This window comes from Mus caroli, unplaced genomic scaffold, assembly GCF_978045245.1.
Source record: "Mus caroli unplaced genomic scaffold, Mus_caroli_1 scaffold_2, whole genome shotgun sequence".
Lineage (NCBI taxonomy): Eukaryota > Metazoa > Chordata > Mammalia > Rodentia > Muridae > Mus > Mus caroli.
The window spans coordinates 54742672-54757238 of record NW_028227257.1 but is presented as its reverse complement, the minus strand read 5'-3'; the positions used below and the strand labels follow the sequence as shown (position 1 = coordinate 54757238).

The following is a 14567-nucleotide window of genomic DNA, read 5'->3' as shown; positions in this document are numbered from 1 at the left end:
GCTCTGTAGCGCAGCCCACTGGTCTACACTGCTATTTATGAATAAACTAAGATTCAGCAAAGCCTTATTGGTGTTCAGGTATCTTGGGAGAAGAGTCAAGTCTGACCCTGAGCCACACACTCCTCTCTCCCTCTCCCATTTCACTCTGGATAACCTCTAGAAGCATCCTTATATGAGCAGGAAATGAACAGTCTTGAGAAAGCAAGAACTGACTGAGCTAAGAAACACATGTGTTTTAAGGCAAGAGGGCACACGTCAGCAGAGTGCTGTCGGGCCCAGAAGTCCCGCTGTCCTTGTGTTATACGGAAGACACTCTCCTCCTTGCCTCTAGAGTCTGAGAAATTTGAGGTCAGGAAATTCTTTCTCTCCAAGAGGTTCTGAAGATCCAGCCCTACCTGCACCTACCTTTTAACCCCTGGATTGAGAGGGCTTCAGAGCCACTGTGTGAGGCTGTATGATTGTTAAAACAGAAGTAGACAACCGATGCAGACTGTGGAGGTTTGAAAAGGAATGGCCCCCATAGGCTCATAGATTTGAATGCTTGGTCATTAGAGCGTGGAGCTACTTGTCAAGGGTTAGAAGGTGTGGCCTTGTTGGAGTAGGAGTGGCCTTGTTAGAGGAAGCGTGTCACTAGTGGTGGGTTTGGGGGTTTCAAATGCTCAAGTCACGCCCATTGTCTCCCTCTGCTGAGGATCTGGCTGTAGATCTCCCCACTACTGTCCAGCACCACGTCTGCCTGCCTGTTGTCATGATCTCCGCCATGACCATCATGGGCTAAACCTCTTGCAGTGGTCCTGGTGACTCTTCACATCGATAGAATACTGTCTGAGACATGTCTCTCAGTGTCAATCAAGTGGCAAGTTGCTTACCGATGCACTCGCCACGTATATCCAGCTGGAAGCCCTTGTTGCACTCGCAGCGGTAGCTACCGGGAGTTGGAATGCAGCGCCCATTTTGACAGAGATAGCGGACCAGTTGACAGTAGTCAGTAACGTTGAAAGGCAGAACCCCTAGAAGAACAGCATTGAACCCCATCAAAATTATTCACATCCATGACATCAGCTCTTAATCTGTCAATAGTGAACAAGATATCAAGTCCTAAAGCAGGTGCCACCAAGGCTGAGCCTTCAGAGAGCACATTGTACCTTGCCACAGGAGGGCAGGTGCTGTGGCTCAGAGACTTTTCTGCCTGCCTCTCCTCACCCCACCCACCTCCTCATGCTTAAGCTTCCAGTTTGGGGAAATAACTAGGGCAGCAGGGTGCTGTAGATCTCCCCACTACTGTCCAGCACCACGTCTGCCTGCCTGTTGTCATGATCTCCGCCATGACCATCATGGGCTAAACCTCTTGCAGTGGTCCTGGTGACTCTTCACATCGATAGAATACTGTCTGAGACATGTCTCTCAGTGTCCTGGCAGTTAACTAACTGCTTTGTACACTAAATGACCTAAGGTATAATATCATGTATCTTCTGCCATTAATTCATTCTCTGAATGCGATTTTAGTCTTTCCCATACCACTCCCACATCTGATTGATTATATCAATAACAAAAGGACATTCAACTCTGGAACATACCAGGCTTTCATTCTTATTTACAAAACAGGAAAACTAAGAAACTCATAAAACTATGCAAAAATGTTTTACTTAGTAATTGGCGAAAATATATTTAAAGATGAAAGTGGCATAAGCCAAAAATAGGGCCTATTAATGCAAGAGAAAGTACGTAGATGGCTTTGCAACTCTTACTTGGTGGTTCCCGAGACGGAGATGGATATGGATATTCTGGCGGTGGCCGAGGGACTGGAATCACAGGCCCAGGAGGATAGCCAGGAGGAACGGGCTGAACTGGAGGAAGGGGGCCAATGGGTGGGGGAGGATATTCTGGTCTCCCAGGAATTACCAGAGGGACAGAGCACAGCTTGTTGAAATCCTCTGGAAGAATACAACACAACAGGACACAATCAGTAGAGCCATAACTGCCAGGAGGCTGGGGAAGACAAGTCTTTACGAAATCGCAGTGCACTGGCCAATCGGGATAAGCAATATCACTCATATTTTTAATATGTACACAGTTGAGACAATAATATACACATTGAGACAATAATGACAAATTTAAGCAAAATAAGAGAAAGAAAAAAATTAATGTCTCCAGAGCAGGTACCATGTGCTCCTTCCAAAATCTAGAAAGATATTTGTTTACACATTGAAACCCAGCAGGAAAAATGTTAGGTGTTATTTTCTTCTCTGCCCCCAATGTGGCTGTCAAGGGATTTAAAAAACTCATCAGAAGGCTTGTGTCCTTATTAGAGAGAAGTACATGACATAGGTAGATGACAGTGCTGTAATGAGACCTATTACACTGACTCCCAATCACTTCAAAGTTCACAGACTTACAAAATAAGGGCTAGCAAGACAACACAAAAAGCATAGCAGCAGTAGAAGTTCAAAGTCACCTTTGAACTTCTCACACCAAGTATAAGGCCAGCTTGTGCTACATGACAGCCTACTGTTGTTTGTTCTTGGTTTTTGTTGTTGTTTTGTTTCTGTAAGATTTTGGTTTATTTTATGTGCATGGGGAAGCCACAGCAGTCTCCAACAGGGTAGTGTGTGATCACATGAGTCTTTTCAGATGATTCTTGCTGATATATAAATTCTATAGGGAAGAAAGGTTTGTGTAGAAATCCAAGGACAAGATACTGATGAACACACAAGAGAGGTGGGGGTAGACCTGACATAGTGCACAATTGTCCCAGGATAACTCACAGGCAAATGGTAGTGTTTGGTGATGGGAACAATGTTAGAGCCCCAGAACTAAGAAATGAGGAATAACTACTAGTGTTTTGGCTGTTCAGATAGGTACATGCTGCTGTCCTTTACAGTCAGAGGAAAACCATCAGGAGCTGCAGACTGGTGTGGGGGAGCAGAAGCCAAAAGTTACTTTGAACAGTTGAGTTAAATGGTGATAGCACACAACAATTGGTGAAGAGAGTTTGGAGCCCAGAGATGAAGTCATTTTCTTTCCTGTTATCAGAAGAGAGGTAATATTTAAAGCAATGGGACGGAAGAATTCTAAGAAATGCAGAAGGCAGGAAGCCCAGAGCAGAGCTCTGAGGAGTTGTCTGGTAAACACAACTAGACACAAGAAGCAGGAAGGGCAGGGAAGCACAGCTGCTGAATGCTGCACAGTGATTCTGTGAGCTGGGGCACCCTGCCTTGATCATGTATTTCCCTGTGTTTGCCCATGTCGGGCTTGAGTACCTATTTCTTTTTAAACAATACCAGGCCTCTATAAGACTAAATCTTCCATAGGTTCATGACATCTTTTAATTTCCAGAATGGTTCTTTAGGCAGTAGCTAGTGCATCTGTGACAACAGCGGGTGGTCACCGTCCCCTTCTACAGGCCGACCACAGCAGTTTACTTCTTTACTTTGGGGCTAGAATGTCGATAACTTTACTCACAGTCACAAAATGATTCTTATATAGATTTTTTTGTTTTGTTTTTTACAGAACGTTAACCATTAACATAAATTGGGTTAATGTTTTTCTTTACCCGTGGAATTCTGGAAAGCACTCATAACTCAACCTCGTGGCACATCCTGCCATTTTACATTTGACTAAACACACCAAGCTCCACACGCTGTGCTGTTACTAGTCCATTTCTGGACATCCTTCAGTCTTGCTCCTCACCTATAACTCAGACCTAGTTCAAGTTCCAGAGAATTCCATTACTATGCTCCATTACCTACCTGGAATTTTGACCCACAAATTCTTGGTATCTCATCGTACTTGGAAGGGATTTTTCCCTTGTCTGTGTTTTCCTGACTCGGGATGCTAAAGTTCCTTCTACTAAACCACAGTGACTTTTCCCACAGAATTATCACCTAGATACTCCACTTCGACCGTTCTGAGGACCCTTGCCACCACATTGCTATGACCCACTTTAAATCTGGACCATATATGAGCTGTAACTAATTATCACTCTCAGCCTAGTCTGTAAATTACATAAAGAGGATTTCAGTCTATGTTGGATTTAACTGAATTTTGATATATTAAAGGAAACATTTTGTTTTCAAGCACTTGTCAGTCTAGTTTTAAAATTCCTTTTGGATTTGTGAAAGCAGCTGGGTGGCTCATTAGTATTTCTGCTAATTAGGTGGATCGAATACTTTAAGATCACCATTAACTTCATCTTAACCCTGTAGGACACGTGTCTAACTGGGCCCTAAACTCCTTCTTTTCTATAGATTTTATCGATGAGCCTCTAGGGAACAGCAGCCAGAGATAAAGTTTCTTAATTATCTTTTCTGTCTCCATTCAACTCAGAGATGAAACACAGTTTAAGAAAAGAAGAAGAAAAGAAAAAGAAAGATAAAAAGGACTAAGTCCTTTTTACATCACCGCTTTGTACAGGCGAGGCCCAGAGCTCAGTGGCACTGTCTTGGAAGATTTGAACAAGCAAAAGCCGACGAGCACGTGAGTCTGCATGACCCATCTGCTTTGCTCTGTGCCGTGTCAGGCTTAAGTCTTTCAGCTCTCTGCAAAGTCACACACAAGAACCATATCTTCCTGTACTAGGTCTTCCTGCTGGCCTCTACATCTACTGCCTTCCCTCCTCACTCAAGGTCTCAGTACAAGGAATCCAATCAATGATATAGATTCTCAAATTGATGTGTGCATTTAAGAAGCAATTCTTCTGGTACCCAAGTTATGCATCTTGATAGAAGTCATGCACTTCCAGACCATGATCTAGGGGATAGTTCTGCAGCAAATCAAGAGGAAGGGCTACTTTTTAGGACATATGACCTGTTGAATCGTATGTATGTATGCATACATGCATGTATGTATGGACACCCAGAATGTTTGCATTACTTCTTCAGTTCACACCTACAATTCTCAGTGATGAGCAGCATCTTATACTGACACCATCAATGGCTCTATAACCATGATGAGAACTGCACATCCTATGATCAGCATCTCAAAAGCATCACACCATCCCTGCACTCCTCCACCCTGAGTTTCACCACCTCCCCTCGACTCTCCGATTCGAATGTGCCTTTCAGGAATAAAATTAAACAGGGCTAAAAGGTCAGGTTTTCACTGGAACTTGTGGGGAAAAGTCATTCTTCATGAGCTGTATTTTCTACCCGAATGCCTCCCAGGAGCAAGAGTATGCTAAATACTACGGCAGTGCAGAGAGCATGAGAAATATAAGATTGTAGTGAGAACTAAGACCTCTTCATAAGATTTATTAACTAGTGTCATTGCAGCACATGGACACAGGTAGGCAAAACGCAGGGCAGTGTAGACCTTGAGCACAAAGAAGTTACAAACCGCTGGACCATGAGGATGCGACCACACCTCCAGCTGTGGTTGGCTTGGCATCTCCATGGATCAGGTTATGTTTGCACAGATCCTTAGCCCTCTAGAGCAGTGGCTCTCAACCTTCCCAATGCTGCAGCTCATGTGGTGACCCCCCCAACCATAAAATTATTTTAATTACTACTTCATAACTGTAACTTTGATACTGTTATGAATTAAGATGCAAATATCTGGCTTTCCGATGGTCTTAGGTGGCCCCTGTGAACTGGTCATGCAAACCCCAGAGGGGTCATGACCTACAGGTTGAGAAACACTTCTCTAGCAGCTATGTAGACAGCAGGGACTGTGGAAGAAGGGAGTAAAAGGTAAGGCATGAACTGTGCAGATATTTTAGGAAAAAAAATAACTGATTTCTTTTAGAAATGCTGAGACTATTCAAGAGAAACACCACCATATAATTTAAATAGAAAATAAAACTCTCAAAACATTAACAACTAAAAGAACTTAGTTCAGCTTTGGGGACTTCGGATGCTAAGCCAAATCATAAATATTTCTTTGCAGGAAAAGGCATCATTTGAACCAGCAAATATCACCTGTGGCCACACTAATGACAATATTCTAGACATCTTTCTATACAACCTCTCCAGCGATTGTCAGGTGAGCTATACTTTGGGAAATGTATGTGGCAGATCCCCCATTGGACACATAGGAGGCCACCCCAACCATTTGGATTGATCAGCTTTCCATGGAAACAAAGGAAATATGACAGATAATTGGAAAGCTACAAAGGAAAACAAAAACAAAAACAAAAAACAAAAAACAAACAACAAAAAACAAAAACCAAAAAACAAAAATGGGACTTGGCAGAAGGAAGAGAAAAGTGATGACTGCTAGGGAAAGGGGAGAAGTATGTGGTAGGGCAGCCGGACTTTATCGTTCTGAGCTGGTAAACGTCACAGGAGAGCCACCAGGTCCCCCTTGAGGAATATGAGAAAACAGAGACTCCATGCTACTCTATGGCAATGAGAGAACCAAGTCATCGGCAGATCTAGAAACAAGCCATGGGCTTGGCAGGGTTGCATGGGCTATGCTATAGATGGACTCTTACCAGTTGACCTGATGGGACACATCTCGGGAGCGACAGTAACCCCTGGAGACCAGCACCGGCCAACATCGCAACAGCACTGCATTTTGGTTATGGACTGTGGCAGCTGGTTAGAGCAGCGCCCATTTGCCAGAGCTGTGTAGCAGTAACCAGGGCGAACATCTGAGAGAAAAACAACAAGAACACATGTAGACTTTGTGATCATGCTAGGGACAACATTCCTCTGTCTCAACACCTCCAATGCCTCACCCTGGGGCTATGACAGGCTGACCCATGAGTGTAAGCTCTGGAAAGGAAGCTTTGAGCCCTTAAGCATTCCACTGGCCCAGTACTCGATCAGAAATGCCTTGTATCATACCTTGCCTCTGCACACTGGAACACTTTGCCAAAACTCCACATCCCATACCCAAGGTGAGACGAAATGGTTTAAACCAATGCACCATAGGAAAAAAAGGACTAAGACAATCACCAGTGATGACAGACAATTATTCATAAAGACGTATCTCTGATTAAAGACAGCCTGGGTCGTTTTTGGTTTAAATTACATAATTCAAACTACTTTAGGCAAACATTTGCATAAATTCATTTAAAAAACATTAAACTGTGACATGGGCGTTAGTTTTTAGTCTGAAATTGTCCCTCAGACTTGTGAAGTTGTGTTTTAAAGGGTGGAGTCAATTTTCAGCAAGATTTAATGCCTATTAATCAGGTTCCCTCTTGTCCTGAAGCTCTCAGGAATTTTTTCAAAGGGTTAATTATTAATAAATTCCAAAACATCACTGACTGCAAATTCTTAGCCCTATAGGGGCCCAACAGTTCTAGATGAGTTCTTTTCTTTCTGGCGGAAAAGTATCTTCTCAAAGCAGCACTGTGGGGCACTCTCCTATAGATCACTTTTATTGGATTACATCATGTCTGACTGTCATGACAACAGCTTACACACTATGGTACAACTCTCGGCTACCAAAAAAAAAAAAAGAGCTTAGAGCACAGGAAAAGCTCCTGAGGTGTTCCTGGGAAGAGGAGACCATAGCAAGGGGTAAACACCTATTTCTATCTACACACCATGGCTCACCAAGGAAAATACATCTCCATACATAATCAAGTATATAATCAAGTTGAGAAAAGCAAGTCTTATCTGAAATATGCTTCTCACTTAATGTAAGATGCATGAATGGACTTTGTAACATGAAATTTTTTGGCAGCCAAAACTCTATCCCTATGTGCCATAAGTCTGAATATTCAGCATCAAGCTTTGCCGTAGAGGGTCGTCTGTGTACACTTCTCTGAGACATCCTTAAAAACACAAAGCCTTTGATGGTTTTACTGTTGAAATGCTTAAAGATAAACACTCATAATTTAGGAACATTTACATTGTTTAAGCAAAGAAGGATAAGACAAACCTAGACATACCACAGAAAACGACTAAGGGTCAGCATCACAGACACAAGACAGTTTCTGAGTGGTACTTATGACCACCATCAAGTACAGATGCAATTCCCAGAAAATGTTAATTCTGGTTCAGGTACCTCTGGGCAGACATCTCAGCAAGAATGGGTCATATGCCAGCTAGATCTAGGAAGAGTACCTACACAGGGGGTGTAGACATGCCTTCTCTGGGAAGCCCACAGTGGGACACCTCTCTGTGAACATGATGGAGAAATGGGAGTTCTACATTCTAACTCGAAAGGTTTCAAGGCTACTAATGTTTACATATTATGCTATTAAATATTTTGGGCACAGAACCCAAAGGCTATTAAGAATGGGCAGAGGACTCCAAGCATGAGTTGTGTCCCAGCTGGGTAGTCAAAACCCAGTTGTAAACACTTGACCACATTATGAAATGTGTACATATAATTAGCAGATGGATGGTTTCTCCTTCAGAGCAAAGCTGGGACCTACGGTTGCCAATGGCAAACTTTTAACAGGCTAATGACTATTATTTTGCAAATTAACTGATACCATGTGGTTACAGTTCTAGATGGATAGCATGCTATCAGTGAGTCAGAGACTCTTTTTTTTTTAAATATTTTTTATTACATCTTTTCCTCAATTACATTTCCAATGCTATCCCAAAAGTCCCCCATACTCCCCCCCCCACTTCCCTACCCACCCATTCCCATTTTTTTGGCCCTGGAGTTCCCCTGTACTGGGGCATATAAAGTTTGCATGTCCCAATGGGCCTCTCTTTCCAGTGATGGCCGACTAGGCCATCTTTTGATACATATGCAGCTAGAGTCAAGAGCTCCAGGGTACTGGAGACTCTTGATCCTTGTGGTAAAATGAGGACTATCAGGGCTGAAGTTACAAGCTGCCATCAGGTTATTGGCAGCCCTTGATTTACAAATAGCATCATCAGAGAACTTGAGTTTGGCTCCCAGCACCTGTGTTAGAAGGCTCACAACTTCCTGTTAACTCCAGCTTCAGGGAATCCAACACCCTCTTTTGTACCCGTGCTCACAAGCACACAAAGTCACATACACATATAATTCAAAATAATGTAAATTAGTTTTAAAAAGAATAAATTACACCTTCATTTAATTTTCTGTCTTTAGGCAAGTAAAACATCACAACAGATAAGAGCAGACCTGCTCTGTGTGGAGTAGAGGGTGTGTGTGTGTGTGTGTGTGTGTGTGTACAAGTATGTGTGTGTGTGCATGTAGGATGTGTGTGTGTGCACGTAGGAAGTGTGTGTATGTGTGCATGTGTGTATGCGTGTGTACAAGTGTGTGTATAAAAGTGTGTGTGTGCACGCGTGTGCGTGCGTGTGTGTGTGTGTGTGTGTGTGCATGTGGTATATTTGTGTGTGTGTGTGTTGTCTTACCTGGAGTGTGTATATATGCAGGTACTGACATGCCTGCAGTTTATGTGGAAGTTTTGGATACAAATTGAAAGTCACTAATTTCCATTCCTGGTGAAAAGTACCTGAGATGCTTAAGCAAGAATGTTACTTAATCAAATCACTATTTTAGGAAGGTAAGCCTGGCAAAGCAGATGTGTAGAAGCCAGACCCAGTAAAGATTATTGCAAAATCTTAGACTTAGATTAACAAAGATTCTGGAAAATGGCTAAATGTAGTCATGGAGAGACAACATGGCTAGATAAAGCATGACCGCACCTTAACTCACAGACAGACGGCATCTACAAATCCATAAACAAGGACACAGAACTTCTGCTAGGTAATAGGCTCTCTACTCTTGAATGCATTTCCAGAAATGACTGGTCCCATTAACAAACTTATTCAGAGAGATGTTCATTGTGGTCTATGAATAAAAACTGTGCCCACCATTTGTAATTAGACCCACCTACACATCTGGTACCATCGGGAGAGGTGTAAAAACCAGGGGGACATTTGCAGAAGTAGCTGCTGACAGTGTTTGTACATTCCCCGCCATCACAGACTCCAGGAATGGTGCTGCACTCGTCAATATCTGCAATAGAAAATGGAGTTCTTGTCATCTGGGGGCTGCAATATGAAATTTCACGGTCACACAGATTGCTTCTGAAGTCAAGCCCCCAGATAACAGCTGTCCAGAGAAGAGCCGATGTAGACAGACATTCCCGAAGGATTTACCAGATTCAAGAAAGGGAGCCAAATAAACTTACCGTCTCTAGAACTGAAACTAGCAGACTAATAGCCTGCTAATATTTCAAGTGCATTTGTCTTGAAAGCTTGCTCTCTCTTTCTCTGCATATTTTGTACTAGATTAAACTCCTCCGCTAATTATTCTATATGCTCCATCATCTTCTGTATTTGTTCTAATCAAATTTCCCACAAGGCAGATATTGTAATCCCTCAGAGAAGACCTAGTGGCCTGAGCACTGGTTGGGAGTTGCTGACCTGTGGTGACCAGACTAGGGGTAGGAAGTACCAACTTGGTTTTCCAAAGGCACATCCAAATAACCACAGTAGTGCTCCTTTGTTGGGAAATGTGCACTTGGTGAGTGAACTCCAGACAATGGGATGTTCTAGTCAGCTTTCCAACAGAAGGACTGCCTGCTCCTACTGTTGGAGATGTGGTCAACAGACTGCCATTGACTTTTGGTCCTGTAAGGCATCATGGAGCTGCACACAACTGCCTTGCCTGAGGTCACATCCTTTCCAGGTACCCCATATCTTATAGGAAGTCATGGAAGATGAGCATTTCTAATGGTGACTTGACTCTGCACCACCTAGGTCACTTACGCCACACTGCCCGCTGTGGTCAATTGATGAGGTCACATGATCTCTCCTCTACTCCTGCCACTTCTCCCTCTCTCACACACACACTGATCCTAAAGAAATGCCTTAACGAATATCTTAAATGCCACAGAAGCCAAAGGTGATTGGCTGCTAGGGCTCATTAAGGTAAAACAGGATGAGAGAAATTGTTGCATGTGGAGGTTTGAATTCCTTAATATTTCCTCCCCAGTGGTCTGCTCTCATTAGTAGACAGTGGTGGAAATGCCTTGTGGGAAGGGCTATGTGCTAAGGGGTTCCCCCAAAGTCACAGGCTAGACTTCTTCCTCCTGGTTCATCATCTTACAGGCTCCTACAACTCCATGGTTATCTCATTTTACTAGAACTTCAGGCATCCCAAGTAACAGAATCCAAAATGGTGACTTGAGCAAGATTTCCATAAATCAGTCTGTATCAGATGCCACTCATAAAAATATATGTTTGATAGGCCTGCTGGGTACAGTGGGATACACACACACACACATACATACACACACATATACATCTATATGTATATATAGATGTATAGTAATATATTATATACATATAATATATGCAGATATAAGTATGACATTATTGTGGTAAAGAGAAGTCCCAAGCACTCTAACTCACATATCAGGGAGTGCATGGATGTAGAGACCACATGGTAAAAATTACTTTGCCTTGTACTCTGCTCTTAAGATTCCTGGAGGCTATGCTGATGATAATCTAAATCCCCAAACATTAAAAGTTAACCATTAATTCAAATGAGTTCTTCCAGATATAAAATGTAATCCCTTAACTACGTATTTTTAATTTCTTAATTTCCTCCCACAGTAAGCTTGGTTTCCAGGAGGCGAGGGCACCTCTGCTCCTTCAGTACAGGAGCTTTGCAGTCCTCAGAAAAACCAGCAAAGAGGTTTTGCTGAGAATCAGCCTGCGAGCTCTGATCCTCTTTCTCGAATCCCAGCTATAAACTTCCATCTTTGTCGCTTAAAATATTTAAAATCTAATATTGAATCACTTTGGTTTATTCATTTACATTTCAACTGTTCTAAACTGTATACATGTATTAAACCATAGTTAATATGTTTTATTGAGGTTTTAGTAAAAGAAAGGGAGAATTCTGAAGAGGAAGCTCAAATGACAAGCATTTCAGTAGAGCAGCCTGTGATGGAGCAGTGGTGGCTGTCATCTCAGAAATTTGCTAATACTCACTGGACTGAAGTGGCTCTTTTGTTTTTAAGATAATTTAAGAACTACATAGTTTCTTCCTTTCAAAGTCAAGGGAAAGCACACTTTAAAAGCCAGCCACAGTGCCAGTGACACAGCTCAGCAGGTAATGGTTCTGGCTGCCAAGCCTGACCACCTGAGGTTGATCCCCAGGACCCACGCAGTGAAAGGAAAGAGCCTGCTCCTGCAAGCTGTCCTCAGACCTGCACATGAGTGCTATGGGTGCAGGACACATACAGGCACACAAACCTTTCCTCTTCTTAAGTTGACTACCCCAGGTATTTTGTCATAGTATTGAAAAGCTAACTCTCATGCAGCTTTCACAAAGCATGCTAACAATGAGGACCCTGTTATGCCAGACTCTATTCCTGGCTACACATAGGATTTGCTGTTCTCTTTGCATTTGTGTGCTCAATCTGCTAGCATCCCTCCCTTGACCACAAAGGACAGCCTGTGTTCAAATGGTGCCATTCTCCAACCTGCAGAAGGGTGTGGGAAGACTTTCTTATGACATTTCTACCAGGGCAAAACAGTCCAACTTTATTCCAACCAGTCCCAGGCTAGAGCAAATATAGCAGTAACAAGAAAATATCATATCTGATGTCAATTTGCATAGAAAAATAGAGACAGGAAAAACCACCACCAAAATTTAATATAACTGTAGGTAGCAGAGGAAAGATGAGCTCTCACCAAAGAGGTCTGTTCTCTATCTTGCTATAGATTCCAATGTGCAGTTGAGAATTTGTTTTTATTGTCAAAAATATTAATTCTCAGGTTGAATTTTTGATTTATTAGATATATCACAAAGTAGGTTTCTTAGGATTAATAAAAATAAAAGATTGAGTTCCCTATTTTTTCTGTGTGAGCATTATATCTGAATATTCTGTGTGATGCACAACTATGACTGTTTCTGTTAGCGAGCCTAATCAAGCAAAAAGCAAAAGGCAGAAAAACAATTTTTGTTCAGGCAGGAAGTACTCTGATTCTAAAAGACAAAACACAGGCTAGACAGGCCATATGGTCTCCATTGCCTTTAGTCTTGAAGCTGACTATATCTTTTGTTGCTCAATATGGTAAGTAGAGAAAAGCTTAAAAATGTGACACACAGACTGTTGTTGATGTGGATTCTGCATGCAGGAAACCTCATTACATCAACACAAAAGATACCTTTAAGAATGGCTGAATATCCATACCAGAATATTGTTAAATAGTTTCCAAGCATTAGGAATTAAAATAAATGCTGGGCATGAGAACCTTGCCTTTATTCCCAGAACTCCAAATATGGAGGCAGGCAGACCTCTACCAATTAGAGGCCAGCCTGGTCTATGTAGCAAGTTTCAAATTAGCCAGGATTACATAGAGTGGAGAAGGAGACAGCCTGGTCTATAAACATGTTTCGAGCTAGCCAGGACTACAAGAGAGCAGGGGTGGTGGTGGGGAGAGAGAGAGATATGTCAATACAATATAGTGGATTAACGTCAGCATGAGAGTCAAAATGAACCCTTGGCAGCTACTTAACAGCCTCAAGACACTCAACATCCTCAAGACACTCCCATCATTTACAATGTGGAAAAGCAGACAGACCTCTGCCCCTGTCAGTACCAATACTCTCTACTTCATCCTGATGTCAACAGTTCCTAAGATCAGTCCCCCTGGAGAAAACCAGTCTTATTGTTCTTTAAAACATGAGATGTTTTTATGAAGCCCAGCTTCAGGAAGGAAGTAAAACTGTCTCATGGTTCTATAGTTGAAATAACTGATATTTTATATATTATATATGATATATTTTATATATGCCATACAAATTTCATATATATTATAGATGATATTTTATGAAGGATATATTTATATATGATATATCATATATATCTACATATGTGATATAAATAAAAATATATTCTCAATTGCAACAGCAATTATAAATTATGCCAATTAATAATTTTAAAAACCATTGAAACCCACGAAGGAATTCTATGACAACTAGGTTATTCCATTCTGGGCAAGTCATATTAAATGTCTGACTATGGTTTATTGATAGTACTTCACATCAGAAGCTGTCTTCTGTTGCTTTGATAGACTGGGAACTCATGGAGGTTAAGAACCCAAGGATAGACTTGTTCAACAAAAACCACAGACTTCTAATTGAAACTTAGGCCACAGCCGGAGGATGGATGACAATAAAGGAATGGCCTTGTCTGAGCTTGACCCAAGATGGAGCTTTGCTTGTTGCTCCAAGGTTGTCAGAACACACTCCATCAATTCAGCAAGGAGAACTGAGAGCCATCTACATATTTCCGGGATGCTTGCATCTCAAAAACAAATCACTTCCCCGGAAGGCAGCCTGCTTCTGCATATAACAGCAGAGCTAGATGTAAACATGTCCCCTGTGTATACATTTTAGAAGCCTGCTCTACAAACGAAACAGAAATAGAAAAATCACATCAGCCTGCTTTTTTGCTTGGCTTTTCATCCAGTAGATATCAAGGTCCAGAAAAGAAAATCCTAAGCTCTAACTAAGAGCACAACTATTTATGTTACTAAGTCACACACACCCCTCAAAATTCTACATTTAACTAGAAAATATCAGTGGTATCATTTTGAATGGTATCTAATAGTCAACTTTAAAGTCATGCCTCCAAAACTATACAAAACACACGTCTTGAATACTTTAAGCCAAATTTCAGTTGAAAATATTTCATGTTGTACTAC

The 14567-nt window shown here is 41.8% G+C and overlaps 1 protein-coding gene across 1 annotated transcript in view; it reads right to left on the bottom strand.

Annotated features, from left to right (window-relative positions):
• Positions 1 to 14567, bottom strand: part of Fbn1 (fibrillin 1) — a 208934-nt gene that overhangs the window by 90153 nt on the left and 104214 nt on the right. The window contains exons 8-11 of the mRNA XM_021156745.2: positions 9733 to 9858; positions 6431 to 6589; positions 1749 to 1934; positions 870 to 1010 (exon numbers count right to left, since the gene is read on the bottom strand). Of these exons, the coding sequence (XP_021012404.1) occupies positions 870 to 1010; positions 1749 to 1934; positions 6431 to 6589; positions 9733 to 9858 (612 nt within the window). The remainder of the gene's footprint in view (positions 1 to 869; positions 1011 to 1748; positions 1935 to 6430; positions 6590 to 9732; positions 9859 to 14567) is intronic.